At 32.7% G+C, this 13,140-nt stretch overlaps 1 protein-coding gene across 1 annotated transcript in view; it reads left to right on the top strand.

The window, feature by feature from the left end:
- The window catches only part of ADAMTS6 (ADAM metallopeptidase with thrombospondin type 1 motif 6), a 306,464-nt gene that overhangs the window by 239,443 nt on the left and 53,881 nt on the right, over positions 1–13,140 (top strand). The window contains exons 15-17 of the mRNA XM_021702211.1: positions 5,261–5,394; positions 6,951–7,074; positions 7,609–7,689. Coding sequence (XP_021557886.1) covers positions 5,261–5,394; positions 6,951–7,074; positions 7,609–7,689 — 339 coding nt within the window. The remainder of the gene's footprint in view (positions 1–5,260; positions 5,395–6,950; positions 7,075–7,608; positions 7,690–13,140) is intronic.

Here is a 13,140-nt window from a genome sequence, read left to right as displayed (position 1 = left end):
CACTCCCACCAACAACATATGAAAGTTATGTTTTTCCACATCCTTGCCAACGTTTGGTATTTTCAGTCTTCTGCTGGTCGGTGTATAATAATGTCTCAGTGCAGTTTTAATTTGCATTTTCTGATCCTTGATTATGTTGAGCACATTTCTGTGTGCTTATTGACCATTTATAAGTCTTCTTTTGTAAAATGTCTGTTCAAATCCTTTGCCTATTTTTAATTGGTTATTTATCTTTTTATTCTTGAGTGGTAGTCATTTATCAGATAAATTTTATGACTATTTTTTCACATCTTTGGGCTTTCCTTTTACTTTTTTAACGGTGTTTTGGATGAGTATAAGATTTTAATTTTGATGAATACTATTTTTTCATTTTTTTTCCTTTTATGGTTATTGTGTTCAGTGTCCTGTCTTAGAAATCTTTGCCTTTCTGAACTCAAGAAGATGTTTTCTTATGTTTTTTTCTAAAAGCTGTATGGTTTTGGTCTTTACATTTGGATTTACAGTCTAAAAATAATTTGGGGTTATGGTGTGTATTTGTAGTTTGGTCTATATTTTGTTTTACTTATTTGTCAACAATAGAAATACACAATGAAATGTGCAAAATGCACAATGAAATGAAATGGTAGCAATACTATGCTAGCACCACACTGACTGAATTATTGTAAATATGTAGTCTTGGACACAGGGTGTAAGTTCCTTCAACTTTGATCTATTTTTCAAGAGTACTTTGGATATTCTAATTGCTTTGCACTTCTATGTAAATTTTAGAATTGCTATTAATTACTGCAGAAAAACATGCTGGGCTCATGATTGCTATCATGTTGAATTTATAGATCAATTGAAGGGGAACTGATAAATTAACAATATTATTTTAACATTGAATATTGAATTCGATACTGAATTTATGAACGTTTTATATATATATATATATATATATATACCCATTTATTTATGTTTTCTTTAATTTCTCTTAGCTATGTTTTGTAGTTTTAGGTGTTAGGTCTTGCACTTCTTTTGTTAAATCTATTCCTGAGTAATTTTTTTTGAAACTATTGTAAATAAAGGTTTAAAATATATCATTTTCAATTGCTTGCTCTAGTATCCAAAAATACATAGATTTTTGTGTATTAAATTTGTGTTCTGTGATCGTCCTAAATTTCCTTAGTTGTTCTCTTAGAACTTAGAACAACTATTAGTCCTAATAGTTGTTTTGTAGATTGCTTAGGATTTTCTTGGTAAATAGTCATGTTATCTGAAAGTAGAGACTGTATCAATTGTTATGCCTTTTAATTCACATTCTTGCCTTAATGCACTGGATTGGCTCTTCAGTACAATTTGTACATGTATGATTATATGTATTTTTCTTTATTATGTCAAACCAACCTTTTATTCCTAGGCTAAACCCCATGTGGCAATGATTTTTTTCTCTTTTTATATGTTGTTAGATTTAATTTCTAATATTTTATTAAGGATGTTTGCATCTATTTTTTTAAGGAATTCTGATTCACAAATTTTTTTTCCTGTCATGTTTTTGACAAGTTTGGGTACTAGTGTTACTCTGGCTTCCAGAAATAGAATCCCTGTTTATTTTGAATGAGATTGTAAGATTGGTATTATTTCCTCTTTAGAATAGATTTCACTACTAAAACCACTCAGGCGGGGCGCCTGGGTGGCTCAGTTGGTTAAGCGACTGCCTTCGGCTCAGGTCATGATCCTGGAGTCCCGGGATCGAGTCCCACATCGGGCTCCCTGCTCGGCAGGGAGTCTGCTTCTCCCTCTGCCCCTCCCCCCTCTCATGTGCTCTCTCTCATTCTCTCTCTCTGAAATAAATAAATAAAATCTTTAAAAAAAATAAAAAATAAAAATAAATAAATAAATAAATAAAACCACTCAGGCTTAATATTTTCTTTGTGGAAAAAAAAATGATTACAAATTCAACTCTTTTAGTAGATAAAGGGCTATTCAGATTTTTAAACAATTCTTATGTCTTCAAGAAACTTATGTTACTCCCATATCTCATTTCTTGACAGAAAATTGATCATAACATTCTCTTACTGTCCTGTTTAATATCTGTAGGCTCTATAGTGATGTATGCTCTTTCATTTCTGATATTGATAATATGTGTTTTCTCTCTTTTTCTTGATCAGTCTTGCTTGAGGTTTATTAATTTTATTAATCTTTTCAAATAATCAGCTTTTGGCTTTAGTACTTTATTACTTTTTTCTCTTTTATTAGTTTTTGCTCTTATATTTATTATTTTTAGATTTGGGGTTCATTTTGCTTTTCTGCATTACCAAACTTGATTTTTAAAAAAATTTCCCTTAGTTCGGGCGCCTGGGTGGCTCAGTTGGTTGGGCGGCTGCCTTCGGCTCAGGTCATGATCCTGGAGTCCCTGGATCGAGTCCCGCATCGGGCTTCCTGCTCGGCAGGGAGTCTGCTTCTCCCTTTGACCCTCCCCTCTCTCATGTGCTCTCTCTCAAATAAATAAATAAAATCTTTAAAAAAATAAAATAAAATAAATAAATAAAAATAAATAAAAAATTTCCCTTAGTTCAAAATCTTTTCTTATTTACATTGTGATTTCTTCTTTGACCCATGGATTATTTAGAACTATGATATTTTTCTTTCCAAGTATTTGCTATTTTCTAGATTTTTTTGGTTATTGATGTATAATTTCTGCTATGATCAGAGAATAGTCTGTATGATTTAAATTTTTAAAATTAATTGAGATTTGTTTTATAGTACCATTTCTTGTTCATGTTGGTAATGTTCTATCTATACTTGAAAAGGATGTGTTTTCTGCAATTGTTGGATACAGTGTTCCATAGATATCCATTGCATCAAGTTGGCTGATAGTGTTGTTTAAATCTTTTATATTCTTTCTGATTTTTTCTGCTATAGTTCTTCTATCAGTTACTGAGAGGAGTGTGTTAAAATCTCTAACTGTTTTTTGGCTTTGCTTTCTTTTTTGTAAGTTTTTCTTCATGTATTTCAAATTGCTCTTACTAGGTACATATACGGTTAGGATTATTTTGTCTTACTGTAGGAGGAAAAGAAGTGTCTGATAAAATTTACAGACTTAATAATTAGCATCTAGGTAATTATAAGCATAGTGAATTAACCCTAAATTCATAATAAGCTTTCACTGAAGGTAACTGGTAATGATGTGACCTTCCATTTAGAGAATCATCTTAAAACTTTTCTCAAAATAATAGCAGTACCTCTTCTGAAAACTCACTGTAGCTGAGTGGGGTGCCTGGGTGGCTCAGTTGGTTAAGTGTCTGACTCTCCTGATCTCAGCTTGGGTGTTGATTTCAGTGTCATGAGTTCAAGCCCTGTGTTGGGCTCCATGCTGGGTGTGGAGCCTACTTTAAAACAAAAAACAAAAAACCTCTCTGTAGCTGAGGAAGCTGAATACATCTTCCGTAATAAAAAAGGGAAAAATGTATTTTTATTATCATCACATATTATGGTAGCCTAAGGAATACAGCCATAGCATTTATATGTCCTACATGTCAAATACTACCTTACATAATTAAAAAATGTTAAAATTGAGTAAACAACACTAATGTTCTCTTGTTAAAGCCTGATACATAAAAACCTACATTAAATTCCAAAGCACTATAATAAAAAATGGTAAAAGAACTATACTGGGTAGTAATGAAAAAAATCCCAGTAAGGTTCATGGAAATTTAGAGCAATTTTATTCATGAGAATCTTAAAAAAATAAATATAAATACCTTGATTATCAGTTTAGGAAGAAATTATTCTATTTATTACTTGTTATATTTGTGCTCAGTAGAGCAAAAGGTACCATTAACTTAAGTCTAATAATAACATTTCAAATTATATAGAAGTTCTATAGCCTGTACACTTTGAAAATGGAAGCAAACATGGACTTAGGCTAGAGGTGGTAAACTGGCAGTTCAGCAACCAGTTTTTACTTACATAGATGTTTTAATTTCCACAGTATTTTTGAAAACTTTGAATGAGTTACCAAAAAGAGTTTTTATTTTAAAAATCTAGGTTTCCATCTTCTCATGAAAAAACAGTATCTGACAATATTGGGCCATCTTCTTGCATTTTGCAACAATCAACTATAACAATGATCTCCTTTAATGGAATGTTCTCTCTAATTTACCATTGTCTCTATCACTCAGTTGGCTTGTCTCTTTTATTTCACATACCTTCCCTGAGATTTGTACTTTCTACTAAGACTAAGCGTGTCATTTTATCTTTCTGCCTTATTTTTGTTGAAACAGTCTTCTTTATTTCAAAGAGAAATTTTATCAGCACAATTAGAATAAAAACAAAGTGTTTTAAACTTCATCAAATGAAGGTTGGACATGAAGTGTTTTTAAGTCATAATTTCAATCAGTAGTTACATATTTTATAAGTAGCTTTCTCATGCACTGTTTTGAATAAAATAAATTCATATATATTGCTCTTTCCAATATACTATGAGATTATGATATTACTCTGCTTGTTTTTTAAAATTTTACTATTTATGCCTATTTTTCACATCAACCTTAAGAAATACAAATTTCAGTGACAAAATGAAAATGATGAAGTTATTCTATTCACAAAATAAAATTAGGTATTTTAATTATTCATGTTTAATGCTATATGTAATTATCTTTGATTTAGTAACAAGAATTATTCAAATTTAATGCTATAATTAATTTTACCTTTGGTTTGCTTATCTCATAAAAACTTATCTCTACACTAAAGACACATTCATGGAATATGGTATGTTTAAAGCAGGTATAAATTTAGAGGGTTTTTTTGTTTTGTTTTGTTTTGTTTTTTACAACTACCATATCCTTGCTTGAAGTAGAGTTTTTGTATCAGCTTCAGTTAACAAGTGATATGTGTTGTAGAAATTCCCACTTGCTATATGAAGTTATTGTGTCAAGCCACAAATTTTATTTTCTTAGTTTTTGAAAAAGGTTTTTATTTCATCCATTTTTTTCAACATTCAGGTACCTCCACTGTGATTCCTTTTGACCTAAAATATATTGTTAAATATATATTTGAAATACCTGAACATTTTAAACCTAAAACTGTTCAATAGATCTTCTGTCAAGTTGTACAAACAATGAAATTAAATACGAAATTTTAGCAAAGGAGGAAAGAAACATCTGGGTATATAGTGAGGGAATGATGTCTGTATGAATTGTAAATTTACTGTGGTTAATATGGAATCACTGTTTCTTAAAAGAACCACTCCATTTATTTCTTTTCTGCTGTATTTGTCCAGGTGGGGTAAAACCTTGTGCATTAAACTGCTTGGCTGAAGGTTACAACTTCTACACTGAACGTGCCCCTGCGGTGATTGATGGGACTCAGTGCAATGCTGATTCACTGGATATCTGTATCAATGGGGAATGCAAGGTTGCTCCAATTATGAATTTTACTCCTTTTTTGGGGGGCTTTTGAGACTTTTGTCTTTTTTCTCAGGTAGTCGCTCCTAATTAATACTATGCTCAGCTTTAATAAAGAGAGCTACATTTTAGAGAAATTAGGTTAACAGTACATATAGTTAAAGGTAGAATAGCCTATTCATATTCAAACATCATGCAAATATGATTTATTTTGGTGTTCTAGTTATGTATAGAGTAATTGCTAGAGCTCTGAATGTATTTTGGACTTTGTTCTGTTCCATTTATAAACAGATTACAAATATGATAGGAAGAGAGAGGGAACAAGGATTCAGCTCTTATTCATATGGCTACCACATGTTTTCATTGGAAGATTGTTTGATACATTTCATAGCATAATTTTCCTCAAAGTGTGAAACAGCTATGTTCCGCCTACTTTGCCTCTTTCTGAAGCATTTTGAAGCAAGTGGTTTTCATTATAGAGTTAGTCTTTACCTTATTAAAGCATTTACTTTAGAGAATTAGCCTGACTAGTTCCGAGTTATAAGAGCAAATCCATACTATTTTCCTAGACCTGTGAGTAAATCTAATCATAATAAGAAAAGCCGCAAAAACCACTGTTCTCATAACTTTTTTCCTTGTTTGTTTTTATTTTATATTAAAGAGAAGCACAAAACTAAGTCTCAGAAACTGAGAAAGAAGAGATAAAAACACTATCTGTTTTGTGTCATAATTTCTTGCAAAAGTTTCTGTCTTTCAGGCTACTTGATTCTCAATATATCTGATGATCCTGTGCGTGTGTGTTATTTCTGTGACAGTATTAAAATTCTTTCGGCTAGCAAAGACAGAAGTACAGGTTTTATTCAGAGATCACATGCCTGGTATCAGTGGCTAAAGATCATTATACAAATTCAAGTGCCAAAATATATAACAAAAATGTATAAAAATCCACATTTCTATGATTAAATGCAAAACTGAAAGGTAGAATTTCAGCATCCAAGATCATATGCTTACATATCCTTGTTTTTATGGCAATTTTATTCAGCTGGTGGAAACAGGTATTCATTTTTAAAGGTTTATGCAGTTTTGAATTCCACAATCCTTGACACTAACAATTGGATATCCAAAAGAGCCAGTGGTTTAGAAAGGTCAAACCATAATGCTCAGTCATGATTCCTGCTGTTATAAATGTTGTGTGTAGGACAACATGGCATTTTTCTTAATTCTTTCATTTCTTGATTGAAGGTATAAGTAAGAGTCCATTGCCAACAAATTATAATATTTTAAGATTTAGAGCATGGTATCTATAAATGAAGAAGAAATCTAGGTTGGAAATACAGACATATATTCCTTGGGGAATCAGAATTTTTTTCCTTTAAACTGATATGTTGAGAAATTTTAGCTAAGAACTTACTAGACAGTGAAGGAAAAAGTGGAAAGAGGAAAATATTTCCTGTTTTGATTTCCTTTACTGGAAAAACAAATAAATGAATAAGTTTATTTATTTGGTTAGTTATGGTTCCAAGAATTCCTCTTTATGACATACTGAATATTCTTCTTTGTTTTCAGCATGTAGGTTGTGATAATATTTTGGGATCCGATGCTAGGGAAGATAGATGTCGTGTCTGTGGAGGGGATGGAAGCACATGTGATGCCATTGAAGGGTTCTTCAATGATTCATTGCCCAGAGGAGGTGAGTGTGTAGAGAGAACTCTTCCTCACACCTCTGATGTCCTGGGAATAGTCAAAATGCTGATTTTTTTCCCACTCCCTTCTTTTTGAATTTTTTATTTAGGCAGACTATGTTTTTTCCCTAAATTGCTTTCAGTCTCTTAAGTATTAAATATAGATTCATGTAAGATATTTTGAGGAAATATGATTCCCTTTCTACTTGACTTCATTTAGCCATGTTTCCCTCAGATGGGAATTTCCACAGAGCATTAATGGGAGGACAATGTGTTGAGAAAAAACAAACAAACCCTGAACCAGTATTATACATGTTGAGGCTTTAAAGACTATCTTGAGATATTTTTAGAGAAAAAGTAAAATATTCTATATGTGTTCATGAACCCAAAGGGGAATTTGCCCATATTTCATAATTTATAAAGTGCTAAGTCAAAGAAAGACTTAAAGAACAAGGAAGCTTATTACTGAAAGGTTCCTAAACACTCATTTTCTGACCAAGGCTGCACGTGCTGCTTATTACTAGCTATCTTCTGTATTCCAGGCTACATGGAAGTAGTGCAGATACCAAGAGGCTCTGTCCATATTGAAGTCAGAGAAGTTGCCATGTCGAAGAACTATATTGGTAAGTAGCTTATTTTGCTAGATTTTTAAAAATTACTGAGGAAAAACACAGTATCCTAAAGGAAAAGACCTATTGCTTGGATAGAACACTTTCATGGTAAAATGAAGGAAGTTTCAGGTTTTATAAGACCACACATAAGAGCTAAACAAAAAATTAGTGGTTTATAACTTACTCTTCGCCAGGTTGGTTATTTGATTTTTAAAAAATCAATTTTATTGAGGTATTTATATATGATAAAATGCATTTATTATAAATGTACATTTCAGGGGCACCTGAGTGGCTCAGTTAATTAAGCATCTGCCTCCGGCTCAGGCCATGATCCCAGGGTCTTGGGATTGAGCCCCGCATCTGGCTCCTTGCTCAGTGGGTGTCTGCTTCTCCCTCTCCCTCTGTGCTCTCTCTCTCAAGTAAAAAAATAAAATCTTAAAAAAAAATAAGTGTACATTTCAAAGAGTATTGACAATTATATATACATATAAGTTATAATATGTAAATATATAAATAATGGCATAATTATTAATGACTATAAATATATGAATTATTACTTTAAATATATATTACTATATATACATGTATTTATATATATATATATACACACACACCATATATTTTTATATTTATGTTTATATATAAAACACCACAGCCAAGACACAGAACATTTCCATGACTTCAAAACATTCTCTCATTGGCCTTTGCAGTCAAATTCCCCCAGCCTCAGCCGCTTAACCGACTGAATTCCAGTAGAATTCTAAAATAGGAAGCATTAGGTTCTCAAATTTGTTCTTCTTTCTCAAAATAATTTTTGAATATCTAGGTCCTTTACATTTCTGTATACAGTTTAAGATAAACTTGTCAATTTCTACAAAAAGAGATTACATCGAATGTGTAGATCAATTTGGGAAGAATTGATATCTTAAAGATATTATCTTCCAATACATGAAAAATTTACCTGTATATTTATTTAAGTCTTTATATTTTTTCACCAGTGTTTATTTTTCAGTATACGGGTCTTGCACCCATTTTTTTTTAAATCTACCGCTAAATATTTAATGCTTTTTGATGTTATTATAAATGGTATTGATATTTTAATTTCATTTTGGAAAGATTTGTTGTTATATAACAATACAATTGATTTCTTTTGGTACTGACCTCATGTCCTGTGATTCTTTCAATCCATGAGAGTGGAATGTCTTTCAGTTTGTGTTGTTTTCAGTTTCTTTCATCAATGTTTTATAGTTTTTCGAGTACAGGTCTTTTACCTCCTTAGTTAAGATTATTCATGGGTATTTTATTCTTTTTGATGGAGTTGTAACTGGGATTGTTTTCCTTTTTTTTTTTTTTTAAGATTTTATTTCTTTATTTGTCAGAGAGAGAGGCAGGCAGGCAGAAGGAGATGCAGGCTCCCCACTGAGCAGGGAGCCCAATGCAGGACTCTATCCCAGGATCCTGGGATCATGACCTGAGCAGAAGGCAGACGCTTAACCGACTGAGCCACCCAGGCATCCCTGGGATTGTTTTCTTAATTTCTCTTTCTGCTACTTCGTTATTACTGTATAGACACACTGCCAATTTCTGGGTATTCTGTATTCTGCAACTTTACTGAATTCCTTTATTACTTCTGATAGATTTTTGGTGGAGTCTGTGGGTTTTCTATGTATACTATCATGTCATCTGCCTTACCAATTTGGATGCCTCTTATTCTTTTTTTCTTGTCTGATCACTGTGGCTAGGATTTTCAGTACTGTTGAATAAAAATGGTGAGAGTGGATATCTTTGTCTTGTTCCTGATCTTATAGGGAAAGCTCTTAGTTTTTTATCATTTTCATATATGGACTTTATTATATTGAGGTATGTTCCCTCTAAACCCACTTTGTTGAGAGTTTTGATCATCAACAAATGTTGAATTTTGTCAAATGCTTTTTCTGTATTTATTGCAATGATAATATGATTTTTATCCCTGTGCTTCTTTTTCTTGATCATGCTAGTGAGGCGTTTGTTAATTTTACTGATCTTTTCAAAGAACAAGCTGTTGGTTTAAATTATTTTTTCTGTTATTTCTCCATTTTTCATTACACTGATTCCCACTGTTCTCTTTATTGTTTCCCTTTTTTCCCTATTCACATTGTTTGTTAGTTTTTAGCTTCTCAAGATAGATTATTGATTTAAAGAATTTTTTCTACTTTAAGCATTTCACACTGTAAATTTCCCACTAAGCACTGCTTTAACGTCATCCCATATATTTTGATACATTGTATATTCATTACCAAATAATATCTTCTTATTTACATTGTGACTCATGGCTTAGGAGGTATTATTTAATTTCTGAATATTTGGGGATTTCCCAGATCTTTTTTATTATCGATTTCTACTTTAATTGTTTTATGAAGAGAAAACATACTTCGTATGATTTTCATTCTTTTATTGAGATTTGTTTTATGGTCCAGCATATGGTCTATCTTAGTGATATTCAGTGTGCACTTGAAAAGAATGTATATTCCGGTGTTATGGGGTTTACCATTCCATAAATGTCAATTAGATTAAACCAGTCAATAGTTTTGTTGAAGTCTTCTATAGTCTTACTTATTTTCTGCCTTCTTGTTTAAGCAGTTATAGAATCATGTTGAAATCTCCAACTAGAATTGTGAATGTGCTTATTTCTCCCATTAATTTGTAAGGTTTTGCTTCATTTATTTTGCAACATTATTACTAAGTGTATAGACATTTAAGATTGTTATATCTTCTTGGGGTTCCTGGATGGCTCATTCAGTTGAGCATCTGACTCTTGATTTCGGCTCAGGTCGTGATCTCAGGGTCGTGAGATAGAGTCTTGCGTCAGGCTCTGCACTGGACATGGAGCCAGCTTACGATTCTCTCTTTCCCTCTGCCCTTCCCCCTCTGCATGCTCTCTCTCTCTCTCTCAAAAAAAAAGAAAAGATTGTTATATCTTCCTGATATATTGAACATTTTATTATTATCAAATATTCCTCTTTATCCCGGATAATAATCTTTGACCCAAAGTCTATTTTGTCTGATTGTAACCTAGTCACCAGATTTCTCCCAGATTAGTTTTTGCATGGCAGATCTTTTTCCACCCATACACTTTTCACATGTACGTGTTTCTGAATTTAAAATGTTTCTTGTAGAGGGCACCTGGGTGGCTCAGTCATTAAACATCTGCCTTCAGCTCAGGTCATGATCCCAGGGTCCTGGGTCAAGCCCCACATCGGGCTCCCTGCTCCACGGGAAGCCTGCTTCTCCCTCTCCCACTCCCCCTGCTTGTGGGGGTCTCTTGCTGTTTCTCTCTCTGTCAAATAAATAAATAAAATCTTAAAAAAATAAAAAAAATAAAATGTTTCTTGTAGACCACCTGTGGTTGATTTTTATTTTTTATTGTGTGTAACAATCTTTGCTTTTTTTTTTTTTTTAAAGATTTTATTTATTTGAGAGAGAGAGAGAGAGCATGAGAGGGGGAGGGTCAGAGGGAGAAGCAGACTCCCTGCCGAGCAGGGAGCCCGATGCGGGACTCGATCCCGGGACTCCAGGATCATGACCTGAGCCGAAGGCAGTCGCTTAACCAACTGAGCCACCCAGGCGCCCAACAATCTTTGCTTTTTTAATTGCAAACACCAGATGGGGGGCAGGGTGGTTGACCAACTTTCTGTAAAGGGCCACATAGTAAATATTTTCAGCTTTACAAGACATGCGGTCTGTCTGTCTCAGCTATTCACTTCTGCTATTGTAGTGTGAAAGCTGACATAGATAATACATTAATGAATGAGTATATTCCAGTAAGACTTTATTTATAAAACAGTTAGTGGCCATAGTTTGACAACCTCTTGTCTGGATCATTTATATTTAATGTAAATATTAGTATCTTTCAATTTAAGTCTACCATCTTGCTATTTTTCTATTTTATTTTTTTTATCCCTTTTATCTTTCTTTTTTGTCTTTTAGATTAAGCAAGTGTTTTATAGTATTTCATTTGATCTGTACTAATTATTTATTAGTTATACTCTGTTTTATTTAGTGGTTGTGCTAGCATTTACAAAATTTTTCTTTAATTTGTCAGAGTACACCTTCAAATAATATTATACCATTTTTGTATAATACAAGGCCCTTACAATAGTTTATTTCCATTGTCTCCTTCCATCCTTTGTCCTATTTTTTAAATGCACTTTATTTCTCTGTATGTTATAAACTGCCTAATACATTGTTATTGTTTTAGTTTTAAAAAGTCAATTATATTTTATAAAAATTTAAAAATAAATAAAATTATTTTCTGTTTACTTACTTATTTACTTATCTGTCATATATTCTTTGTATAGTTCTGAACTTCCATATATATATGTATATCTCCTAATTTCTTGTCACTATATTTGTTTTTCTTTACAGTCCTGGGGTATAGTATAATAGCTGTTTGAAAGATATTTTTTTGCTAATTCCATAATTTCTGTCATTTTGGGGTCTATTTCTTTTACTTGGTCTTTTTCTTGGTTTGGGTCAGATTTTCCTGTTTCTTTCCATTTGTGGTAGTTTTTTATTTGATATTGTACATTGTGAATTTTTCTTTTTTTTTGAGTCTGGATTTTGTTTTCTTCTTTTAAAGAGTGTTAAGTAACTTGTAGATGAGCTTGATCTTTTGAGACTTGTTTTTGAGCTTTGTTTGGGTAAGTGCAGAGTAGCCCTTACTCTTGAGTCTACTCAACCCTACTAAAAAGGCATGATTCTTTTTGGGTCTCTACTGAATGTCTTAGTGGTTGAAACTCTGAATTCTTGCTCTGGCCATTTTTCAGCTTATTGTTCCCTGGTAGTGTTTTTGTTTGCTTTTTTTTTTTTGCCTGGCTTTATGGAATTTTATCCTATGCATATATGTATATTGTTATTCAGCAACAGATTCCCTCTTTCTACTCTAGATCTCTGGTCCTACAAATTCCATCTATTTTGGCCTTCTCAATTTCTGATCTCTCTCTTTTAACTCAGTGAGACAACCATGCTTTGCTTGGGTTCTTCCACTTTTACACTGACAGAAAGTGCCTCTACCACTCACCTTGTCTGTCTTATTCCAGGTATCACAGTTCTGGGCAATGTTTAAGAACAGCTGATTCAAAAGTTTTGTGAGCTTTCCAGTTGTTTACAGTTGGAGGGCAAGTCCAGTACCAGTTATCTCAACATGGAAAGAAGTGGAAATTCTATTTATTTGATGTTTGATCCTTTAAGACAGATTTAGACTCTTCAGAAACTCCTAGCGAGATCTGGATGAGTTCCTATTCCCTTGGAAATATCCCCTTGACTTAAATCTTTTTTAAAATAAGACCACATCTAGAATGCTTCTTTAGATAGAACACTAGTATTATCAGGCTCTTCCTTCCTTTATTTAAGAAAACCTCTTTATTGGGGCACCTGGGTGGCTCAGTCAGTTGGGTGTCCAACTCTTGGTTTCAGCTCAGGTCA

This window comes from Neomonachus schauinslandi, chromosome 7 (genome assembly GCF_002201575.2).
Source record: "Neomonachus schauinslandi chromosome 7, ASM220157v2, whole genome shotgun sequence".
NCBI lineage: Eukaryota > Metazoa > Chordata > Mammalia > Carnivora > Phocidae > Neomonachus > Neomonachus schauinslandi.
Note: the sequence above shows the minus strand (reverse complement) of the source record. Positions and strands in the feature narration are given on the sequence as shown.